This window comes from Ambystoma mexicanum, chromosome 3q, assembly GCF_040938575.1.
Source record: "Ambystoma mexicanum isolate Mex_15411 chromosome 3q, UKY_AmexF1_1, whole genome shotgun sequence".
Classification (NCBI taxonomy): domain Eukaryota; kingdom Metazoa; phylum Chordata; class Amphibia; order Caudata; family Ambystomatidae; genus Ambystoma; species Ambystoma mexicanum.
In genome coordinates, this window is record NC_090926.1 from 202,498,369 (window position 1) to 202,524,540 (window position 26,172).

The 26,172-nt window shown below is 46.2% G+C and overlaps 1 protein-coding gene across 3 annotated transcripts in view; it reads right to left on the reverse strand.

The window, feature by feature from the left end:
• Positions 1-26,172, reverse strand: part of NEMP1 (nuclear envelope integral membrane protein 1) — a 984,307-nt gene that overhangs the window by 918,559 nt on the left and 39,576 nt on the right. For all 3 annotated transcript variants that reach the window (XM_069653551.1, XM_069653552.1, XM_069653553.1), the window contains exon 2: positions 12,226-12,347. In XM_069653551.1, the coding sequence (XP_069509652.1) occupies positions 12,226-12,347 (122 nt within the window). The remainder of the gene's footprint in view (positions 1-12,225; positions 12,348-26,172) is intronic.

Genomic DNA, 26,172 nt, shown 5'->3' on the forward strand with positions numbered 1-26,172 from the left:
TCAGTTGGCTGCGCTTGGTATGTTTTACGATCGGTAGTCCTCGTGTGCTGTTGTACGAGTCCATGTGTGGTTTGTTTTGTTGTTGCAGTGTAGTGAAGTTTGTGCGGATTGTTGTGTTGTAGGTTTGTGGTTGTGTCTGGTTAGAGTTTGAGAGGTGTATGCAGAGGGGTGAAATTGTTAGTGGATTGGTTAATTGGTGATGGTGATGCTGTCTGGTACTGCAGAGTTAAATTTCCATGTTCTCTCCACGAGGAGTGCAGAAGCATCTCTGCCTCTCTGTCCTGATCTGTGCCGTCCGATACTTACAGTCCATCTCACACACGGCATCCACTCACATTCATAACCTTACCCAAGTTCGCCTCAGCCACCTACGTGACACCGGTCTGTATGCGGGGCAAGTAGGAGTTTGTGTATCGCTTCAAATCTGGCCCAGAGAGCACCCCCAATCCAGTCAGCGACGACCAGCCAAGGCCACTCCGTCCACACATGCCGGGTGGTTGGCACCCATCATCCCACCCAGTCGCTCATGCATGCCACCACTCACAGCCCCCCTGAAACAACCATGTCCCCGGGAGGCACCCGTCCCCATCCACAGCTCCACACGATGACAATGCTCATAGACTAGTTGGAATGGTCTTTATTACCCAAATCAAGAATTCCTGCATCTTTTTGGAAGACAAACTGACGCTCGTTCATTCCCGAGAGATCCTAGGAATCAAGTTGCAATCAATTGCTAAGTGATATAAATCGAACAAGTACGTCTATTTTCTGAGGCATTACCTTGAGTATCCCGATGGTGTTGACGAGTGAGTATATTCATAACCTACTGGCCTTGGTCTTTTATTATCTACTAGAAGAACATCCTCAATTGGTTTGGAGAAAGGACAACTCTTGTATTCATCAGGAACCCTATTAACCGTCCAGCAATCAGCCAGTAGCTCGTGGAGCTTGTGAAACAGATCCACCAACTTCCTGAATACTTTCAGAGACTGCAAGAATAACATTTGGTTTTTCCTTCCTTAAAAGTAGAAAGTGGGCAACATTGATAGCCATAATAATGTAGCAAACAAAGAGACCATCACGACATGCAAGACGCTACTGCTGTATTCGGTGGATATTTTGGTATATCATATATACCTGCATCATGTTTATTATTCTACTTCCTCTCAGTATGTACTGTCTATTATGTGTATCCAAATAAGGCAGTAGTTCCTGTACATCTTAGTATTTAGCAGGGGGGTACAGATGTGGAAACTACAAGGCAGCCACGGCCTTATGTGATAGTTCCTACTCCAGTGGTACATGAGAAAGTGCCTAGTCTCTAAGTATAAGGGTCCTTATGGAGGGAGGACAGGGTTGCATATTTTTCATGATATTTGGTTACCCTCATATAATGCTTGAAGGAAGACGCATGTGATTGATCTCACACCAGTAGCACACGTAATGACACCAGTTGTACTGACAAATGTCCGATTCCCCCGGTGAGAAGGAATTATGCTGATAGAATCATCTCATGAAGTATGAGAGCTCATGAGGTGAAAATGATACCTAAGAGAAATACAAGGGAAGATGATCATGATTTGAATGATTATCTAGACAGCACAGCACATTTGGGGAACATGTGGTATCAGCACATGAAAGAGGTGGGCAAACGAACCTCAGGAGGAATGCCATGTATGTGCTCTCCTGCCTTATAGTATGGGGAAGTTATTCATAGCTATTGAAATAGATTTTCAGACAGCACATTGTCTATCACACATTGCACTCTGCCAAGCAAGAGGTCAGTTCATGGGCCGAACAGCCCATCTAGCATTGGCAACAGAATGGACAGATGAAGATGATTATGTGCAAGACACAAAGACAAGAGCAAGAGCCCACACCAAAAATCATGTGATAAGATCCGAACAGCCTGGAGTGAAAGGGGCTGGAATCAGATGAGAAGTGAACAGAAGGGTTGAAAGCTCAGGAAAAACTGAAGAAATTTGAAGATGGAAGAAAAGAGGCCAAATTCAAGTTTGGGAATCAGTGCTTTCTCCAGATGGAAGGAAGGAAGGAAGGAAGGAAGGAAGGAAGGAAGGAAGGAAGGAAGGAAGGAAGGAAGGAAGGAAGGAGTGGTTATCTGCCGATCCTGGGTAATAATTGTTTTTTGTAAGCAGACTGTTGACATGGTGGAGAATGGATGCAAACCTTTATGGCCAAGATGTACAAAACTACTGACATGGGTTGAAGACAAAGGAGGTCCTCTGCAGAAAGTGCAAAGCTGTGTTTCAGAAATAATGGCACAACAAAAATTGAAGAAAATCTTAATTGTGGTTGAATCTTCGATGTACAGGTATGAAGGTTGGGACAGCAGTGATAATGGATCACTACTGGGCTTGCGGATCCAGAGTTTATATGAAGTTGCCCAAAGATTGGGGAGAACTGTGTTCTATAGTAAACGTCCATGTTCCAGCATTGGTTATTCCTAAAAGTGACCTGGACATTGGTGAATTTCCAAAAGCAGATGCTCATCCGAGAAAGAAGAGAGTTACTGCACTCGAGTAGAGCGAAGAGGGAGAATTATTTCTCACCCAAATCAATTGAAGCTTTTGATGCCATATAGTATGAACACAGTTCAGTCGGACATCTTCGATATTCACGGCAATCTTCATGCCTAAGATCCAGACTGCAGCAAACACCAAGTGGTTACAGATAACCAGATGGCAGCTGGCAGCTTCTTCAGACGATTAACACTACCAAAAAGGGATTCAATGCTATTAAGGAAGAGCTGAGAGCCATACGACTGATGGCTCTACAAAACAGATACGTCATGGACATGATCACAGCTATTGATGGAGGCGTTTGTGCCAAAATTGAGAATCATGTTGCACATTTATACCTTCCGACAAGGACAAGAATGGCACCTTGAGGGAAGCCATAACGATGCTGACGAAGTTACACGGCCAGATGATAGATGAAGTAGAAGACATTTGCTGATGATAGTTGGTTTGGATCACTCTTTTCGTGGGTTCCACAATGGATGGCAGGCATATTCAAGTTCCTTGGAGCCCTGATAGTGATGCGAATGCTTGGATTTTGTGTGATCAGGATAATCATCTACCAGTGCAAGAAGAGTGCGAAGAAAGCTGTTGGAATGAAGATCATGATTGATGATGAATCAGGGTGGAAAACTAAAGAACAGATGAAGAAATCAAACTACATGAAGGCCAGCATTCACACACCAGAGGGAACGAAGTTCCTGTACCCAAAGCAACATAAGAAGTATGTGGGAAAATGGATTTACTGTGATCCAAGTGGACAAAGGTCTTGGAATAAATATGAGCATGTGAAATCAGCAGGATGCCTGAAAGGAGTCAAAGATATGGGTCCCAAAGAAGCCTTTCTGCAGACAAGGATGTCTAGATGTGAGGACTGATGAAAGAGTGGTTGATGAATCGCCCAGAGGGCGGGTGGAGGAGATTGTGGGAGGGGGCGCGGGGGGGGGGGGGGACTACCAATACTGAAAAGGATCATGGAAGCAAGGTTCCCACTGAGAAAGCCATACATGCATACACGACAGTATGATGGCCATTTGAATGAAATCGCAGAGAAAATGGGAAAGACGAGCGAAAGTGTGGATTGGTGTCGTCAGCAGAACAGAACTGACGCATTCATAAGCAGAGATAGAAGAGTATAAGCATTCTATAGGATCAAAGGAGGAGGTATTAAAGATAAACAACATTTCGGGCTCGAGATAAGGATGTTCATGCTATGGAAAATAATGAAGATACCAAGTCATTTTACAATTGTAGAGTTGCAGCAACGCAAGTAGACAAGTATTCTTTAAGGCTGGCTATATATACTGACCGATTGCGGCGATCCGCCAACGTATACATACAGGAATAAACGGACTACAGATATTCCATGATGCATTTTAGCGGAGCTGGACAACACAAGCAGAAAGGACTTTACAGTGTGTTGCAGTTAGAAACTGAAAACCATGGCAGTGAATCAAGGAAGGGCTTGGTTGGCCTAGAACTAAGCAGTCAAGGACACTGCGAGTCAGAATGTTCTTACAGAAGCTACAAATAACATGTGAAAGGAACAAACTCTCGTTGAGACGAGGAGGAGAAATACTGAAGACGTCAGAGGTTCTTTATTTAATAGGGTTTAATACAGTAAAATGCTCTGAAATTATGGTCTGCAGTCACGTGGATGGATAAAAATGGACACCGAGCTGAATCAAAACTGGGAGGCAAGGGATGCCTACACTCCCTCATATTCGTGGACACAGAGAACATACTCAAGGCCAAGCTTCAAAGAGCGAATTAACTGGCAGACTGCAAGAGTGATGATGGATAGTAGACTAATTGGTGGGAAGCCCACCACACACCTGGGTGCCAGCCTGCGTGCTGCTAACGCAGGTGGATTATTACAGGGGGTGGGGGGCACAAGGGTGCCAACCACCAACCAATTAGAGGGACACGTGATAGAGCGCCCTATAGTTTGTAGAACCAATGGGACGTTGTGTATTTGATGACGTTCATGATGACTTGCACTAGAAGAGGGCTTAGTTGCCCTATCACCATTTCAAGTAGGTTTTTGCAGTTTGACACGTAGGTAGACGTAAATGATGACAAACATTTAGTATAAGAAAGTTGTTTTTTAGAATTGCTTGGAGAGATTGCTGTGCGAAGTTGGATGAGGTTTGTTGTGCCCTCGGTTTTACATAATTGACATTAACCCCTTAACTGCCATGGGTCCCCACCCCCCTCCACTCCTCTGCCCCCCCCCCTACCCCTCCCAGGGCCAAGGTCTTTTTTGGTGATTTCAGTATGTCACCATTCAATCCCTTGTAACTTTTTTGTTACACAAGATATCTCAGCCAACTTCGGCCCCTTTTTTTCCCCCCACATGTAGGCGGTCATAACGCCACCAAGGAATCCTAGTTTGCTGTAGGGGGTGAGAGAAAATCACCAAAAAGGGGGAACATTTTGGGTTTTTTCAGAAAATGCCAATAAAATGATGTACAAAGCCTGTGGTTTTTTTCCTTGTAAGTGTAAGAACAAATGGTTTGCTGTGCGGAATTCCCCATTTTCCAGGCTTTCAAGAACAGGTTGAGTGGAAACCATTTTGATATGCTAACCAGCCGTTTTGTGAGAGCTAGGCGATTTGGCCAATAGGACATACATGGACGGAACGGAAGAGAAGGGTAGGAAAGCTGAATGGTCAGACAAAGGTATACATTTCTGAAAAGTAGACAATTCCAAGTTTAGGAAGGGGTGATTTGCGCAGGTCGGGCAACAACTATGTAGGTAAAACTTCCATAGTTTGTGGAAAAATCAGGAAAATGACAAAAAAAAACAAAAAAACACAATTGATGTGGTGGACATGGTTGGCCCGGTAAGGGAATTGCTTCTGTGAATTTTGAGAAGGACAATGCTTCGCTACATTTCCCCTGACTGTTCCAGTTAGGAAATAACACATTTTTCGTAATGTTTCACAAAACAAGCAAAAGCACAAGACAAAAACAGAACCATGGTACATAAGATTTTTATGCTTATGGCCTAAAGAGACGTACTTCGCATGTGTAAATAAGGAAAACAAATGTGGTGAGGAAGGGCAAGTATACATTTTTTGAAAGAGCACAGGCAGACCTTTTGAAGGGTAGGATGAAGGTCACATTTGGGAAATGAAAGGGTTGTGTGACAAAGTGCAGCAGCAAATGTGTCGAAACGTTATGAAAACCATTCAGCAAACAACAAATGTTGTACCTTCCCGCGTTCCCACAGGTGTCCCAACGAAAACGGTACCTCATGTGTGGGGTGCAAAAGGAAGAGCCCAAACCACTGGTAACCCCAAGTCTTTCGGCAGAGCAGATTGAGGAATTTTGCTCTTGTGGACAACCTACAGATTTGGGCCTAAGGTGTCGAAGCCATCAAGGAAAACAGGGAAACCCATGCATTTCCGAAAAGAGAACATCGGTGGGAATCCACAGAGGTCCGACTTGCACTAATCAACCCAGAATTTACTACCCACAATCCCTGGCAAAGTCTGAAAAAAAGAAAATAAAACAATATTGGGACATTTCACTCAACACCCACCGAAACATGCCGCCAACACCACATGTCCTACCTTCCTGAGTTCCCACAGGTGTCCCGATGAAAACGGTACCTCATGTGTGGATGTACCTACCTAGGCACAAAGGCAAAAGGCTAAACCACTGCTATCCTGCGCTACAGCTTTTCCCTTCGGGGAGGTATTGGCACACTGCTGGGATTCCATGGACGGGAAAAGCTGTAACACAGGTCCCCAAACGGCCCACTCCCACCCACACCACCAACAATCCAGCCCCAGTCCCACCCACCCCACTGACAATGGGCCCCAACCATAGAATAATAAAAAGTATGGTCACCCCAGCAAAAATAAATCATAACTACTACTCTCCGATCACGGCCCCCCTTTCAAGCCATCCCTAGTGGTCTACTGACCCTCACCCCCCAGTAAAAACACATTTGCCCCTTACTAGGGGCAGATTGCAAGACTGCACTAGCAATCTTCCCCAGGGAGGAGGACATGAGAGTTTATCACACAAATGTTCCTGGTGGTCTAGTGGCCCCAAACCCCCCCAAAAACGAAACTGTTATTATTTTGTTTGTTTGGGCCCATTCCCTAGGGGGAGATGGGCACCCATATGCCCCCAGGGGGGCCCAAACCTGCAGCCCCATGCTTTGGGGGGCCTTTCTGGTGGCCCTCTCCCCTCCATCCCAAATGGAAGGGGGGGCATCTCATGTAGCCCTCCATGGGGGCATATGCCCCTTCCTAGGGGGAGAAATCTGCCCCCAGGGAGGGCTTCATGGAGATGCCCCCAAGGGCCACCCCCCTTTCATAAATAAAAAAGCCTGGTGGTCAGTGAGCGGAGAGCATTTCTTTTAAAATGGCTTCTACTAAAACCGCTCAGGAAAAACGTGTTTTTTTATTTAGGGGACCGGTCAATATAGATGGTGTGGCTGACTGGCCTGGGTCTTCGCCAAGTACGGGGGCTAAAAAACTAAGATCACGTCAGGGTCACCACTGAAAGGTAGCCCCAATTTAGAGGGTACTCCTTTAATTATACGGGTACCCCTAATCAAGCTCACACCAGATTAAAGTTCCCCCCTCTAGGGAATTAAGTCCAAGAGTCTTATCTTGCAAGAATAACAAATTTCATCTGTACAGAAATGAGGATGGGGCAAAGAACTCTGTTCCTGGAACAGTGTATTCTGTCCCTCAACCGTTGTAAGCTCCTGCAGACTGGCGCCAGGCAGGAGCCTTATATACTGTTAACTTGTTGGAGTGGCATCTCTGGATATAGGCATGGTTCAATCCAAAGCAGTCTTCCTTTCTTCATCATCAACGATTTCTGGCAGCCATGCTACTTAACATATTAATAACTTACAAAGACACACTGCAGCCCTGCAGATTTTTTCCAAACCTTGGGGCCTAGCCCCCCAGGAAAAACCAATCATTTTTATAACCAATTTTCATTCATACTCCACTCATCTTACTCATATTTAGATGTGGTCCTACAACATCTTTTAAACCGGATTTCATAATTCTGTATGTCGTGCATTGAGCATGTACAATCCCCTTTTAGAATACATGGGCTCTTGACGGACAGCCGACAGCTAGTCAGCCACTTTGTGTGCTCTGCCAGAGCTTAGCCTCAGTCACGCAACACTGCATGCTCTGCGATCCATTTTTAGCGCAGGCCACATTTCTTCCCGGGAAGGGAGGTGGTTTGGGGTGCGGGGGTGGGGGGGGAGGGCGAAGAGTATTTTTGACTCCTACCGTGCTGCATAAGTTTCAACTTTTACAAATTCAATCAGCTAAGTTATTTACATCTTATATTTAAATACCAACTATCTTCATTTAGTGCCCACCCATGTCTGTGTGCGATTATATTTGCATGAGGCAGCCAAAAGAAGTAATGCCTAATTCTAAAGGGCTTGGGAAGTTTGGAGATGAAGGAAGGCACCATCTCCTTCCCAACAGCAGTGATGACCGCCATCATCTTCTTAAAGACACGCAGTGCTGAACTGAGACCAAACGGTAGCACTGGATATTGGAAATGTTCAGTTCCCACGGAATTAGGATGTACACATAAGCGTCATCGAGATCTAACAGACTTTCCACTGAGAGGGCCTTATCTGGCTGGGCGTGATCATCTTGAATTTCTCTTGGGGAAGGAAGAGTTTGAAGCTGGAGAGGTCTAGGACAGAGTGCAGGCCAGTCTGGTTGGGTTTGGGCACTGTAAACAGACCGGAGTAATAGCCCTCCCCTTGCTCCCTCAAGGGAAAAGGTTCCACTGCTCTGAGGTTCCAGAGTTTTTGTACCTCGGCTCAGAGGAAGGGAGACCCAGTCTGCTGAAGAGGGTGAGATGTAGCATATGGGGAAGCCAGAAGCCCGCTCTGGCAATGGAAAAAAAAAAAAAAAAAAAAAAAAAAACACAGTCTTCTGTTATGGTCTTCCAGGCCTCCAGATGAGATATACGTCCTCCCACCAGAGTCTCGTGTGACCAACGGAAAACATAATTTGGATGATTTATCAGGGGCAAGAACTCCTGTCGCTGAGGAGGCGGCTGAGGACCGAGAAAAACCGGCTTGTGTCGAGGGCCACCAGACAAGCCGCCTGCTTGACGCGCTCAACGCTCCTGGAAGCCTCTAAAACCTGAAAAGGATCTCGTTTGGGTTCGCAAACTGTATATGGGCTGCTTTAGCTGGGGGCTGCTTTCCTAGGAATGACAAAGATTAAGCCATTAACGTGCTTGCTTTTGTCTAATGGAGTTCCTAGTCGGTGGAGGAGTGGAAAAGCTCTTTCCAAAGGGGAGGTGGAGTACTTTGTCTTGGACCACCTTTGAGAACTTTGTAGCATGAAGCCATGCCTGGCAGGATATATTGATTCCAACAATAAGGCCTCGAGCAACGTATCCACATGATGAGCCGCAGCCTCCAGCAGGTCCCGAGCCAGAACCCTGCGCAAGATAGTTCCTCTTTAAAAAAATCTTACAGTATGTCATGTGGGATACAATCTTGAAATTCCAAAAGCTCTCTCCACAGCTTAAGGTTGGTATTCGGCAGAATGATGTCAAGTATTCGCCTGACGCAACTGAAGACCTGAATTGGAAAACTTTTTTTCCCCCTCCGATGCCATCCAGAATTTTCCCCTCCTTGGATAAGAACTGTGAGGCAGCCGAGGAGGAAGTTGAATAAGGCTTAGCCTCGAGTGTAGCTGCTGCTACTACCGTTGATGAAGGAAGCGGGCAGGCAGCCAAGGGTATGTCCGCCGATGTGTGGAGCTTTTAGCGAGCGTCAATCTTTTCATTTATAGGCTGCCTGGAATTCAGTTTTTTCTAGGCCATACAGGCTTCAGCAAGCAAGCCCTTTGAAGAAAAAGACCTGTGCACTCCCGTGATGTAAGGGTTAGCGCTCCCGAGAGAACTCCCTCTTGTGCAGCCGGAGGCTCAGGAATAGGAATTTCTAGCAAGGCCATCATATTCAAAACCCGGTCATGAAAAGTTTGGATGGAGTGGGGTGGGTCTCCACTATTCTGGTCCACGTGCTCCTCGTCTGTTTGGGCGGGAACAGAAGTGTGATTCGCGGTACCTCAAACACCTTTGGCATAGACATTTGCACCACTAGTGTCACAAGAACCGGTAAAAGCAGAGGCACTGTAGGAGGAGGCCCCACTGGAAGCAGAGGAGGGACTACCGGTACCTGTTGGAGGAGGAGTAAGAGCAGGCTGCGGATCGAGAGGCTTAGGATATAGATCTTTGAACAGATCCTTAAAGTAAGCATTCATCGGGTCGCAGTGCATGAGGGCCTGGAATCTACCAAAGAGCGCATACTCAGACAAAGGTCTAGTCGGAGGAGTGGGTAGAGGCCGCTCTGGAGGGACATATCCCCAAGATTGCATTGCGGCAGGTTGCAGCCCCCTCCAGTTGGATCCAGAGGAGCGGACATAGGAGGAAGTGAGACAGTGCGTGGCAGCGGAAAAGGCTGCTCGGCCCCAAAAGTATGCCCTCCATTCCCAGCCATTGAAAAAGTTGGTTTGGAGGAATGGCCGCCTTTGGCCTCGTGGGTTGGGCCGCCATTTTGTCACTGCCTGAAGCGATCTGCGTCACAGGTTTTGTGAGGCCATTGTCACCACAGGAATTGTAGGAGCTTGATTCAATTTCAACCCTCTGACAGGGAACCTCGGCAGAGCCGGTACTGGAAGAAATGGAGCATTTGTCTGCCCCTTTAGTCTCTAAAAAATGTTTAGCCCTCTAAGGGAACCTCGGCAGGACCGGTGCTTAAAGACTTAGGGTCTTTGCCCCTCAGCAGGACTGGTATGACAATATTCCTTGTTGGAAAGCTTAGGTTGACACCCAGTAGTCAGAGTCCCAGAATGAGACACCTCGATCCTGCTGGTTTTGATTATAGCCCCAATTCGGGGATCCTCGGGAGGGATCCCAGTATTTTTTGTCACTTTACAGGAAACGTCAAGACTATCCTTGGTACGTTTAGTCCTAGACTGGGAAACGGGAGTAATAACGGTTGAAGACGCCCCAGAAGTCTTGGGCTTCATTTTAGTTCCCAGAAGAGAAACTGCAGAGGAAACTGGCAGTTTTAGCCCCTTGACAGGGAAACTCCAGTATCCAGGTTAGATCCCTTTCAGGATACCTCAGGGAGAACCCTGGTACAAGAACCACTTGGACCCTCCGGGACCCAGAAGGCTCCAGGAAGGAGTGCCCTGGCTGCGGGGCCCTAAAAAAGGAAGGAACTTATGATACAATATTTTATTTGTATCGTGCTCATACAAATGTGTTTCAGAGCGAGGCAGAGGGGAACACGGGAGGACAAACAGTCTTATTAGGCCCAGTGACATTGAGAACGTGTAAATGCAGGGGGGGTGGGGGGAGTGCAAGGGCGAGGTGGAAAGTGCTCAGCAAAGGATAAAAACACCACAACTGGTAGTGGAGCCAGCAAGGTGGCAAGTGTGAGATTTAAGGCGCAGACAAGGGGTGTCTGATAAGTGCAGGTAAGGGGACGGCATGGTTACAGATACAGACCCAATCAGAGGGTAGCCAGGGGCATGGAGCCTAAGCAGACAGATCAGAAGGAGAGAGGAAGAGCAAAGGCAGAAGCAAAGAGGAAGGTCTTGAGGTGCTTCCAGAACCAGCGATGGTTCTCCTCAAATTTCAGTGTGGCAGGGAGGCTGTTCCAGAGGGAGGCCCCAGCCGAGGAAAGATCTACCCCTCATAATTTACCAGATGCTTCCTTTTTTCATTGATGAAATGCTGTAAATGAGAAGGAGGAGGTAGCCGTTGGCCACCTGACAAGCCTACGCTGGTGTGCCTGGACAGAGAGTGAGTCGCAGTAGAGCCAAGAGTCCCACCTATATTCCAGACCCAAGCACTCCAGACCGATTTGGGGATAAGCCCTAGTGAAGAGACGTTTACACAAAGACCAGGACCCTTACACCTGGGTTTCGTTGCTTACACCTGAATGTTTAAGGTTGGTAAGAGTGCCAACCAAACATGAGGGTCTATGTAATGGTACACCATATATTGTTGCACAGGCCTATCCGCTGGTGGCATTACGTTATCCGTATTTTACATAGTTAGGTGGTTCACGGCGGGCCTACCAGACAAGAGGCATCCAATGACAATACCAACACTTATACAAACTATATGTATAAATTTCCCCTAATCAATCCCACCACCCAGTATGTTTTTACTGTTAGCCACGTAGGATGAGGTCATAGCTGACGTATGTCTAGGTATCAAACCTTGTGTAACCGAAATGCATTGAGTGTGTGTGAGCTACAATCTGTTTGTTCTCCAGGCTTCCCTACTTTATTGAATTGATAAAGTAGTATTTTGCCATATTCTTTGAGTCGTTCCTGTTATTTGGGCCAGAAATTGTTTATTCGGCACTTGGAACAGGTGCTATTGCACAACATCACATGCAACAAACAAACTGCATGACCTTGTCAAAAAGTGACAACAAGCAGGTGCCCTTTTCACAGACTTTCTTTTGTGGGATCCCATAACTGTGTTTGGGTATAAAAAGTTGCTTTTGGTTGAACTGCATCACTTCAACAATAAGGAAAAGGTATAGAACCGTTTGCACGCTTGTGTGCTTTTCCCCTTCATAAACGCCACAACACAACATTTAGATAAGGAGCACGCCACAGAAGCTAAGCATTTATTTGATGCACTACCTGCATCTTGGTCCAGATATCATTCCACTTTGGTAGGAATGTGTTCTTGTAGCAGAAATGTTGCGATTCATTCTTTGTATACATTCGGCCTTCGCGCAACTGTATCACCTCATGGTTTTTTTCTGAAACGTAAGAAGAAAAAAAAAAAACATAATTGCACGCAAATGTTTTAACTTGATTTTATTTTCACAAACTGATGCAATTTTGTAGGTTTAACATTCCTGGCCAACTGAACTTCATACACCCAAACTGCAGACCGCAACCAACTGCATTACATTGCTGTTTCCAATCTGGAAACCTCTTATTTGGTCTTGTCAGTAAACTGACTACAGAAATAAGAATTTCGCACTGGGAAGAGATTAAACCTATTGTTTTCAACTATACATCTTCAATCACTGCACTGTGCTTTTGGAATATTAAAAACTTAGATTCCAGATGCTACTTAATTTTGTTATTTAGTGGAGTTAGTGTACATTATAAATCGTATTGCCAATACTTAAATGTGCAGACCTTAGAATGTTTGGTTGTTTTTTTAATCTCATTTGGTTTTTCCAAGTCATGTGTAAAGGGCCTCTGTATGGAGACACCTGATCACTTATTTTTTTGGAGTGCCGCTGCACCCTCCTCCCCCTTTCCAAGGGGGAAATTTGGCACTACCACACTTATCAGTTTTATGCAAATTGTATGTACAAATCTTATTGCTTAAATAAAAAATAATTTTACGCCACGAGTTTGGGGCCCCCAACATCCCAGCGATAGAAAGAACTGACGGAACACTTGCTACCTCACCTCAAGACATCAACACTGAGTTTCTAACATTTTATACCTCCCTATACACGAAATCCGTTGGCCCCCATGTTTCAGAAATCGACTCTTACCTGGATGACCTCCCTCTCATGGTCTCGTCTGCTGATGCCTCCGCCTCCCTAGAATGCCCCTTCACCACTGAAGGGCTTACAGAGGCCATCGAGTCGCTAGCGGCGGGGAAGACCCCTGGCCCGGAGGGCCTCCCCATGGACTTCTACAAGCATTACAAATCTATTCTGGTTCACAATTATTGGCTCTGAGGCATGCGACACAGGTATACTCCCCCCACCCTCCAACCCCATCTCTCCGCAAGTCTATGGTAGCAGTCCTCCTGAAACCAGGTAAACCCTAAGTGCGGCTACTACCACCCCCCCTCGTTAATAAACTGTGACGTTAAGATATACACTAAACTACTGGCTAATCGTCTAGCTCCATTCATGCCACACATTATTCACCCTGATCAGGCAGGTTTTGTCCCTGGTAGGTCCACATCCCTAAACCTTAGAAGACTTTTCAATGTGATTAGTAGGATGAACCCCAATACTTAGGCGGTGGCAGCCACCTTGGACACGCAGAAGGCATTTGACTCAGTGTCTTGGGAGTATTTGTGGAGAGTCCTCAAAAATGTAAATTTGGCCCCAACTTTCGATCCTGGGTCAGGCTCCTCTACACCAGCTCAGTAGCTAGGGTCTGCACCGAGGACAGATGTTCCACCATCTTTCAGATAGCCAGAGGGACACGGCAGGGATGCCCCTTTTCACTGCTAATTTTTGCAATAGCTATGGAACCCTTTGCAGACATGATCCGCCAGTCACACTCAGAGGCTTACGCAATGCAGGACAGGCCTATATAATCTCCTTATACGCCGACGATGCCCTCCTGTACATCCGTTCCCCCCGAAACCAACCTGGCTCCAATCCTACGAGATGTAGCCCGATTTGGGCACATCTGGACTGAGAGTTAACTGCTCTAAATCGGCCACATTCCCGCTGATTGATACCACGCTATTCCCCTCGGACCTAATGGGCTTCACTTGGTCTCAATCCAATATCACTTACCTGGGGGTGTTGGTCTCCCGACACACGGAGAAGATGCGTATCGACAACTATCAAAATTACCTAACTAACCTGACCATTAAAACCGCTAGTTGGACTAGATTCCCCATCTTCCTAGCCGGTAGAATCGGTATACTTAAGATGTTAGTGCTGCCGCAACTCTTATACCGATTTACCAATCTCCCGTTATGGCCGGGAAATGAATTCTTCAAGGCACTACGCGGCATTACAAATACCTTTCTCTGGCATTCCGGTGCAGTCCGCCTCAAACTTGCTACATTTACTACTCCCAAAGAACTAGGTGGGTTCAGCTCCCCCGACTTTCTCAGGTACTGGGCGGTAGCCCAATCCCAATTTGCATCCCATTGGTTCAACACCACTGCCCATGTCCGACTGGAGAAGCTGAAGGTTAGCGAGCATACGATTGGATCCATCATTCTTAAACCCGTGCCCCTTGATCTTGACTCAGCAGACCCCTTAGTTAGCACATCCCTAGCACTTACCAAAGTATGGGCAATGGTTGCTACGCCTCACCCATTTCACGGGGACCTCCCGCTCTGGAACTTCTTCCCTGATGTTCCATATATTCCTCAGTCCATTGTGTCTCGTTTGTCGGAGGCTGGTCTCTCGACGTTTCGAGATGTCTTTGTACAGGTCAACTTCCTTGAGTGGTCGGACCTCCCTATCTCCCTCAAGCCTGGCTACAATACTCCTCACTTCGCAAGAACCTTAAGGCCAGATACCCCGGTTTCCCCACAGCTCCACCAGACGATCCCATAATTGCTGAACTATGCTCCTCCGATTCCTTCAGAGGTAAGGTATCAAGACACTATAACCTACTACAGACCAGAGCTCCCCCCCCTTTACTAAACTTAGACTTAAATGGGAGGAGGATCTCAGAGTCAAGATTACTGAGGAGCGGTGGTCCCGAATGTGCGCGCGCACCCAGGAAGTGTCCTATAATTCTAGGTTTAAATTACTGCAATTTAAGGTTCTGCACAGATACCACCTCACGCCCACTAAACTGCATCATAGGTTTCATGAAAATTCGCCTAATTGCCCCAGATGTGGTGCTGACCAAGCTACCTACATTCATATGATCTGGCAATGCTCAAGCCTGACGCAATATTGGCGCGAAATATTCTCCATACCATTGACCCCTCTCCTATGCGCTGCCTATTCCACGATCTATCCAGGCTGAAACTGGATTCTAGGAAATTGGCAGGTCTATGTTTGGTGCTGGCAGTGCGCTGTATACTACTGTGCTGGCCTCGTCCCAATCCTCCCACGTACGCGCAGTGGCTCAGGGCAGTCACCTGGACACATGACACCGAGGAGACTTGGGGGGCACTTCCAACATTCAAGGCCAAGGGACATTTGGCGTCCCTTTCATAATTACATGTCTGCCTCGTCCTCTAACTCAGACTTTCCTCCTCCTTCCCAATCCCCTCAGCGATCCCTCCTCCGATTTGACCCTCTTGCTAGCCCCGTTCGCAATGCATCCTTAACCATCTGCCCCCTGTAATTTGCATTACAATTCCAAATGTTATTGTAAATGATTCTTGATATAACTGTAAATTGACGGCATGTTGTGCCCCTCTCTGATTAGTGATTCTGTGCGTTATCAAGTGGAATAAATAAAGTTAAAAAAAATAATAATTTGAACATGCTGCTAGAATGACATGGAAATAATTTTGTATGCAGGCGTCGCAGAAAGATTTTGCTCAATGTCTCTCGGGCTGAGAGACATTTTTCACAGACAATGTTCTGTGAAGGGTATCCTGTATTAATCTTGCCAAATTAATTCAATTTCTTTAAAAAAAAAAAGTCATGGTACTGTATGCTTAGTCCATATTCCACTTTAGTCAAACGAATAAGGTGCCTTATTTAGTGCCAGTAACGGAGAAGAAGCTGCAGCACTAAGTTTAGAAATTCAACTCACAAGTGAAGTTATTCACTCCACCTACTATGGGAGAATACTTCTATTACATATTGCTAACACTACTTCCAGGTTTTGCTCCCATCAGACAATCCAGCTATTGTCGAATATGTCCCTTTTCTCTGCCTGAGTGTTGGGAACATTTTAGGCTCATTAGTAGAGAATTGGTAAAGGGATGGGTGGTATGAGCAAAGGACAAAAAACAAAAAGGCAGTTTACACTACAGTGAGAACCGGCCACGCAACATCACATATCCACCCGCTTCCCCCCAGCCCCAGTTCTAATAGGTAAAGAGGTTGTGTGCCATGTTGCTACTTTTAACTAAGTAGATTTCGTAGACTTAATAGATTGATGCACTAAGGTATTTAAGAGCATTCTTCACATCCAAGTGTTTGAAAAACACAAAAAAAACAGTCCAGGTATATTTTTGCAGCGGTGTCAACCAAGAATATTGGTTCTCTATGGTTGTAAATTCTGATATCTGCCAGATAAACATTACAAGAGTCCACTTGAACTATCAATGCAATAACAAAGAAGGACAAGCTGCCAGTGGAACAAACCATTTGGTGCATTATTGTCCTAAGACCAATAAAAGAAGAGCAATTTGCTGCTTCTCTACAGCTTCCCAGTGAAGGGATTCCTGGCTACATGGTTCTGTAAAGTTTACACACTGGAAGATAAACATGTTTGTAGGCCAGACTTTCAGGAGCCAAAAACAGCAATCATGGGGAGGGGGCGGCACCAGCTGAGCAGAGCAGTAAGGAAAGTTTGAGTACCAAATAGGTTTAGTCCAGAAGGGGGCTGATAGTAATAATGCGGAGGGGGTGCAAGTGAGAAATGGAAACACAAAAGGAAGCCATTATCACCACTCAGCCCACTTCAGTTAATGAGAAACCCTAATTGTAAATTGGCCATTAATGTTGCACGTCGCACTTAGACTACATTGCAACAACTGAGGTGAAAAAGTCCTAACTCCTGAACTGATATCTGGGACTTGCAGGTAAAGGGACTACCAGGCTGGGCTGGGCTTAACAGTCTGTTCAGTCAGTTTTTCCTCTAGTTAGTTTGACCTAAAAAAGAAAATTTTTAAAAAATAGACCTAATTATGTATCAAACCAAATAAGAGTTGGACACCTAAACTGCATTGGATGGGTTGCAATAGGTAGCATGGGATTTTCCAGCCAGGGGGTTGGTTTGAAAAGCGGGAACACAAGGATCTCAGATGGCACCTAGATCTTGACTGAAGAGTCAAAACTGCAGCTTTGGCGCAACGCGGATTGCCACCAGCATATTGTCCCAGAATGCAGGGACATAAGAAGAGAAAGCTGGTTTCCGCTTTTTCCATCCTTGTGCACCAGTTTTATCTTGGGCCTATCAATGGCCTGGATCCTGGAGGAATGTGACCCATCCTGAGCTATATAGTGGTGCCGGGTAGGTAGCAGGCGTGCGAGCAGTGGGTGCCTTACAGCCAATACAGGCAGTCTTAAAGAGTAGGAGGTATTGGATGGAAAGCCAGTGCAGACATCCCCCACCCTTTAACCCAACCTGAACTCGGTGCTATAAAGCTTTCAAGCATTGAAGTATGCCAACAGTGGCCATGCAACACTCTGCCCAAGCAGCAGGAAGCTATTCAGTCCAAGAACTATATTTATTTTTGAATTTATAAGAGCGCTCTGAACTCTGAGGCCCCATGACCAGAGATGAAGGGAGTTTTGTGGTAAAGAGAAAGTGATCGTGGTGTTAAAGAGGAAGAAGATTGCTGGAGCAGAGAGCAAGGTTGCTGGGCTGGTTGTAAAACCTGGAGTGGAAGAGCAGATTGCAGGACCCAGAGACGAGGGGATGATTCCTGGGCTGACTAAAACCTGGAGTGGTGAATTTTAATTCATGGAGAAGAGAGGCGGATTGTAAGAGTCAGATATGAGAGACTGTTTGTAAAACTTGGAGACTGAAGTAGACTGAAAGCTGGAGAACAGAAATGAAGAAAAAGAAGGAGATTGAAGTAGAGACTCTAAAGCAGGTAAATGGAAACCTGGCCACATCCCAAGTCAATAAAAGGCAGAAGAAGGCATTTGAGGAATAGAAAAGTTGAAGACGACGGCTCTGACCAAGAGGAAGGAAGAGTAGCAAATGTAACAGCTTATTGACAGTGAGTAGTTTATTCAGCAGGTGACGATTACATTTTTTCACATGTAAGTGTGCGGTTTTGCTTGGAGAGTTCATGCACCACATCAGATCATGCGCAATTAATTGAAAAACTGTAGTATTGGACAAGTAAAAAATGCTGTGACAGAAAAGTGGTAATAATGTAACTGTTCTTTCATCTTTCTGCAGACCCCGTCCTACTCTCTTCAGCTGCAAGACCAGAGTACCACATGCCGTTTTAGTGCTAAAGATCAAACCGACCAACTTGATTTTAAAACTCAATGCATCTCTTCCTCACTCCTAATATCTTCTAACTGTAGACCATTGCACGAATGTGCTATAAAGTGGTCTGGAAACCCGATTCTTTTGGATAGTTTCGGTCAAAGTGCATTTGTTCTGTTTTTACTCAGAACTCTCTAGCTGCACACATCTTACCACACCGCATTGAGCATTAGAATGCAGCTATTGCCCACGATAAATTCAGTTTAGCTGCACACATAATCCTACATGCCCTACTACTCACTGCACAGCACCACATTAATTAGAATGCAGCTACCCCCTCCCACACGACATTTGGCATAGCTGTACACATGCTACCTATTTTGCATACTCTGCGCGTCACTTCCAGCAAGCCCCCACGATAAATCCAGCCTAGTTGCACACATACCTAATGCGCACATGCACTATTTATTTCTCTGACCATTTACACTTAACTGGCATGTGGTCCCCGTGGGTGTTCAACCTAAAGAGCGTGGAGACCATACCAATGGTGAAAGCCGCTATACAAATGGCCATTAACATATCTGAAGTATTTAATTGTGCCGTTTATACGCACATTCATTTTGCCCAGGGAAGGTCATAATTTCAGTTGCAGCTGAGCATGGTGTGCTGTATTCATTTTATTTGTCCATTTGGTATATTTGACAGTTATAAAATATAAAATGCATGTGTCTGTGTGTCTTTAATAAATGTAGGTTTGTGTGAAAAGTTGACTTTTCTACAGCACAAGTATTGATATTTAACTCCTTGTCCTTTGGACAAGATTTATTCTTTTGTTTTATTCCACTGCCCTGGCAGGGCTCTGGCCCTCCCCCCCCCAAGGGCCTGGACTGTGGTACTGAAATCCTTGAGTGGAAGCAAGGGTTTTCCCTTTCAGAAGTGTTAGCCTTTGTTGAGAAGTTCATTATAGATCATTTCCTTTTGTCAACATAGGCGATTTGGCAGTTGGGGTTAGTTTAACCACTCTTGAATGGCATCCTGCTGATAGGTGACCAAGTAAGATACACTTAGCCTTTGTGGGATGCGCTTCAGCTATGGGCTTGTAACCCACGATTGGATGGTTTGAGGAATCAGGAATGAAATTTGGACACAAGTTAGCCATGATGTTGGTTAAAGACTTATTGAAAATAAAGGGGTGGGAAAAGGCTGCTCTTGCCCTGCTATGAGAGGAATTTCCCTAACTAAACCAAAAACTAAGGATCTGTCTCAGTCAGAATTTGCAAAACAAAACTGTCCAGTGTCCAAACGTTCTATTCTGACCCTCACACCACAAACTAAACTCCAAGGTGAAAACAGAAGTGTCTTTAACCTTGGGTGGTTTTGAAACGTGTTCATAAAGGAAGAATAAATGGCTCCAACACAAACACTCATGGATAAAGGTCCTTGCTTCAGAGGGAGATTCCTTTCACCTGGCTTCCTTTTTACAAACAATTCCTTGTGTTTTTCTCGATTGACAATGACATACAAAACTGTTCGGCTTCGTAAATCTGTCTTTCAGGAGTCCTAGTATATTTTCTGCCATGATTTTGCACCTGCTCTTCTGGTCAACCGTTCTTTTCTTAGTCCCAATATTTCATTTCAAGACTTCTTGTATCCATACAATTGCAACTGCCCGGTATACTCTCCCACCAGGATTTCTGTTCAAAAGTGGTCTCTGTCCGCTCCCAAGTTGTAAATCTACTTGGCTGGATAATATATCCTCTTGATATTCTATTCCTGATTCCCATGTACTTGTACTGCATGCATCAACATATTTGCAAGGGTCTTGTTTGTAATTCAATGCCCCCTTTTACAATAAGTCCTTTTGCTTTCCCTCGGTTTCCGTGTTTACAATTATACAATCACTGCAATGTAAATCACAGCTTTGATATTTAATTGGGACAACCAGTAATAATGTACCATCCCAGGCTGTGTACTTATTAGCAATGCCAGCACTGCTACAATGGTGTGAACATTTGTTATTTTGGTATTGGTTTATCCCTTTAGATTATGCATAGGCAGTGCAATAAGAATTGTACTGTGCATAAAACGTGGCGTTGAGGATTTTATGAGCAGTTTGTCCCTTTTCTCTTAAGTTTCCAAGCTATTCTAAGCAGGGCTTAACATTTACAATCTAGTGATAATGGACTCTTGGCAAGTATGAAATGGTGTAATGTGTAGAAGTGGAGGTGGCGAGTGCCTTTATGGCTGGCTAGAAGCTTGCAACTTCAATTTTGAACCCCAGTTATAACACTTCATGCAATTTCATTAGAATCGCTCAGACATTGGGCCTCATTACGGGGTTGCCGGGAAACCCGCTTATAGTCGGCAGGTTACCAGCAACCCTGTAACACTGTTTGCGCATCCCGACTTCCCTTTGCCACCGGGACATTACAAGTGGCGCAAATGGTAAATCCCCATTCCCGTGGAGTCCTACAGGACTGGGGATCGGCATTGTTGTAGTATGGCGGTCCGGAAAGGGTGCTGGTACGTTGCTACCAGCACCCTTATTTCTGGACCGCCATACTTATGAGGTCTATGGACTAACTGTCGAGTTCCATCAGTAATACGCTATTTTGTTGGATTAGATACAGGAACTGGAATGTTACATCACACCGCATCAGTGGACAGGGATTGTGCAGTTTAAACTACCAAATGTCATGCTGGATGGGAAATGAAGCCCCTTTTCCGATTATTAAAACAATTCAATTTTTGAATTTACCAGTGTACAGCACAGGTTGTTTAAAGAAAAAGGTGAAACAAGACCTTGAAGAGACAATGGCTTTATTACGTCAACTCCAGATTTGTTTCCACTACCCTTCAAGACCCCATGGGTTTCTTCGTCAGTCAGTAATAGTAAAACTGACAGCACCTACATTTACAGTTTGAGGTCAAGTGAACACAGGTTTGCATTTTATGGTGTGGAAAAGGGAAATGCGGATTTGGTGAGAAAAAAAAAAAAAAAAAAAAATAGTTCGATTCCTTTATTACCCATTCCAATAGCATTTTACTGTGTGTGTGAGAGGAAGCTGCATATTTGAATCCGTTTACAGAGGGATATAAACTACAACTGCCCTGCGTACAACAGAGTGCTAAATACATTTCAGGGAATAGTAGGTTGATTACACGTAAACAGATAGGAAAGGAAGGAAGCAACATGTTTGCATTTTATTTTTGTTCATCATAAACATTTACAAAACAATTTACATTTTTTCCCCCCAATTGATTTCCTTTTCAATAAACCACAATAATAACAATATATACTTTGCCATAAGTACACATTTCTTAAAAGCACTACAAAATTTCATAACTTTGAACTCTACTTTCCCTAATTACATATTCTTGAAAATATACATCTAAATTTCATCACATGACTAATACCGTACTTTTCCTTACGTATAGCCCTCAAAGTAAAAGCCCCTCACAAGCATATCATAAAAACCCATTAACAAACATCAAAGACAGTTTTCAAGAAAGTATTCAAGAAAGTATTCACTAGAGGGCGCTAGAGAGCCGAGCGTGATGGCGGCCTCCTGAGGAGCTTTGTGTCGCTCCGCATACATCCTGATGAATCCTAGCTTCTGTGGTAAATATAAATAACCCGAATCTGATGGGAGATGTATAGCCCCCCGTTGGTGATGCCATCGAGCCTGATATTGACTAACAGTGCCCCTCGGCGCCACATTGTCTGTTCAGGGAGGCTGCCTGGGGCCTGTTCGCCCGTGTGGTCCGGAGACCTCGTGGCCGCGATCCTGCTCGATGGCGCTGAGAACTACCACCAAGAATAAACCTGCATGCGGGCGTTCAGCTGCTGCCATGGGAGAGGTCGCCGCTTGGCTGGCGGGGCCTCAGAGACTAATCTGAGATCCAGAGGGCGGCCGGCAGAGCCGGGAGCTGTGGCTGGCCCAGGCGCCCTGGGGGACGGAGACACGGTGACACCTGGAGTCGGTGGTGGGTCCCCTCACCCCAACCCAGCACAGTGGGAGGATTGGAAGAGGCTGTACATCGTACGCAACAATAGGAGCAGCGGCGGCCGCCTGCGGGCATGACACGCGCGGACGAGAGGTAAGAGCGCCCCACAGAGCGCGTAAAACCTAAGCCCCACCTACCCATCCGACCGGCACAACTCACCTGCGTGGGTGCCCGGTTCGCCCAGGCGCTGGGTGCGGCCGCCTGCCTCTGCCCACCAACATCAGGCCTCTCTGCGGGGCAGGCACCGGAGCCCCCCTCTCCCACTACACACAAACTAAGCGGCAACACGCCAGTGAGCAGGCGGTGGGGAGCCGCTCCCCCACCCCAACACCCCTTATAACTGCAGCGGTCAGCAGGCCGCGCGACCTCTGCCTTCTGGACCAGCACCAGGGGTAGAAAACCTGGGAGAAGGGGTCACCACTACAATCTAAACACAGCAAGGAACCCCTCCATTGGTGTTGGCACTACCCCCAGGCCTGGAGCAGCATAACGGCCGCGGCGTGAAACCGCTCGGGAGTCCCTCGCCGGAATGGCAGTATTGGGTGAAACAATCGGGGACCAGTCCTGGAGGCCACAACTATATTTGACGAATTTAAGGGCGAAAACCCCCCGCTGCCCTGACGGCGAGATCTCCGCAAGACTACGGCGCCACCTGCAGAAAACAGACCAGCAAGGCGCAAGCCCACGCAACGCCCTTTATCCACTATCCTGTTCAGCTTACAGTATACCTCACATGAACTATACCAGTGCTAACCAGAGACCCCCTGAATCCCGGGGATCCCCCTAGAGCAGACCAGCCCCAACACCTTGCGGTCTCTGTGCCATGCCATTCAAGATCACCACACTAAAGGAGCAAAATACGCCCGGCGCCGCCGCCTCTGCCGAGCCACCCCCACTACTACAGCCTGCAGCGAAGAACCTCATTCCAACAGGCAGTACCCGGCGGCACATCATGGGTAAGACTGACAAGTCCCAGCGAAAGCTGAACTTTGAGCCTGGCCCTCCTGCCAAACTGTCTAGACCAGAAAGCAGACCAGAGTCACCTACACAAGAAGACACTCACGAAGAGGAACAAACCCAGAATTCAGATATCAGAGAAATCCTACTCGACCTTAAAGCTGGAATAGGAGGGCTAGGCAGTAAACTGGACTCACTGTCCTCAAAGGTTGATCAACTGCAGCATCGCCTGGACAAACACGCAGACAGGCTAGATGACATGGAACAATGGGGGGGGGGGGGGGGTCAACCAACCGGCAAAAACCAGAAGAGTCTTACAATACCTCAAGAGACACAAAAATCAACATAGTCATGTTGCAGGAGACCCAGCTCCTTCCCGACTCAGAACGCCACTGGGTTAGATCATGGGGTTGCCACAGGTACTTTTCGTCATATTCATCGTACGCGAGAGTGGCCATCCTGATCGACAAAAAAACAGGCTTCAGCCTAATAGAATCCAAGAAAGACACTGAGGGAAGAGTGCTACTGGGGAGAGGGATCCTTGCAGGGAACGAAATAACTTTAGTAAATTGATATGCCCCCAATACAGATGGCCCAAACAACTTCAATTGGATCATGTCACACTTAGGACCAATCAACCCGGTACAGTAATTTGGGGAGCAGACTTCAATACAACACTAGACCCCAAAATAGATAAGCCACACAACACAACTGCTGGCCCCTCCAAAGCCAGTCTTCAGATCAAAGAAATATGCCAGGCATGTGACTTGATTGATGGATGGAGACAAACTAACCAGAACCTGAGAGACTACACGTTCCACTCCGCTGTTCACAATACCAGCTCACGTATCCATTACCTTATGGTTTCAGCACAGAGCCCATTCCAATGGGGACCCAGTCACATCCTCCCCAGAACCCTTTCCAACCACTCAATGGTGACACTTGAGTATACCTTACCTAACACTAAGCCAGCCACGCGCCACTGGAGATGTAAAACGGGCTCACTATCGGACCCAGTGTTTGCGACCGAACTGCAACAAGAAACAACATCTTTCCTGGAGGTAAACCAAAATTTCGTCGAATCCGCAGGCACACTGTGGGAAACGTTGAAATGCTATGTACGAGGCGTCTGTATGGCAAAAGAGAACAGCATTCTGAAATTGATGAGACGTGAAATTGGCAATCAGCGAAGAGCGACTAAAGGAGCTTGAACGCAAGCGCACCAGGTCCGACGATCCGCAGCACCAAGCCGATTTAAAAGAAGAGTTGATGAATCAGCTACGCGAGTACTAAAGTTCCTCGGCCACGGACACCAAGTCCGGCAATATGGTAAGGGCCAAAAACCAGGCGCCCTGCTAGCACACCTGATAGCGCTTGACAGAATAACCACTCGAGTGGGGCGGATCCGAGATTCTCAAGGAACCCTGGTGTACACTGAAGAGGACATCGTAAAGGTGTTGCACACATTTTATCAGAATCTATATAGCTCCAAGAATAGCCCACACCCCGAGGCGCTACAAAACTACTTGGACATAGAACTCTACTGGGTAATCAGCGAACTCAGGGAACCACTAGACTTACCCATATCGGTAGAAGAGATCGCCTCAGCCATTAAAAACCTCCCAAACACTAAAGCCCCAGGCCCAGGTAGCCTTACAGGCAAATTCTACAAAGCCTTTGCAACCACCATAGCCCCACTCCTATTACGTGTCTATGAAGAGGCCTTAGCATGCAGAACACTCCCATCGACGATGCGTGAGGCCAATGTCATCCTCTTACACAAGACAGGTAAACCCCCAGACGACTGCACCTCCTAAAGGCCAATTTCAGTGATCAACCTGGACTATAAAATACTAGCCAAAATTCTAACAACGCAACTACTCCCCCTCATGCACGCACTGGTGCTGGGCGATCAGGCAGGGTTCATCCCAGGACGTAGCACAACGTATGGCATTAGAAGGCCGTTCAGTGTCAGAGGCACTAGACCCATCACAACAAGCAATAGCTGTCCTACTCGACGCAGAAAAAGCATTCGACTCCGTCTAACGGGCTTTCATGTTTGCAGTCTTGAAACAAATGGGACTGGGGAATTTCTTCATCAAACTAGTCTCGCTGCTCTATAATGACCCTTGTTCCTTCAGCAACCTAGGTAAAACAAAATCTGCTAGCATAAAACTTGGAACGGGGTACCATACAAGGCTGTCCCCTGTCAGCACTTATCTTTGCCCTAACAATGGGCAACCCCCTAGCCTTGCAACTGCGTGCCCAACAACTCCACAGAGTACTTACCTTCGGACCGCACAAATTAGTCGTCTCTCTACACGGACGATGTAGTCCTATTAGTACAAGGTGCCGAAACCAATCTTAACCCAATAATGCGCGAAGTGATCAAATTCAGTAACGTCTCCGGCCTCAAGACCAAATCACTCCAAATCAGTGATTTTACCCCTAACACGACCGACCACTAAATTCGTAGATGACCACGGGTTCAAGTGGGAAGACTCGTTCGTTAACTGGGCATCCACATATCCCTCAACCATAGCGATATATATAACGACAACTACAGGCCGATGCTGAAATCACTTCAAGAACGCATACAGAGATGGAACACACTTCCACTAACACTTTGGGGTAGAGCCTCCCTGATTAAAATGACGATTCTCCCAAAGCTCCTCTGCCTATTTACAAATATACCGCTGCTTCTCCCACAGACCTTCTTAAAAAAGTTAAGAGCCTTATTCTAGAGCTGCTATGGGCGGGGAAACCTGGCAAGAGTAGCTTACAGATCCTTAATACTACCAACGTCCTACGGTGGCC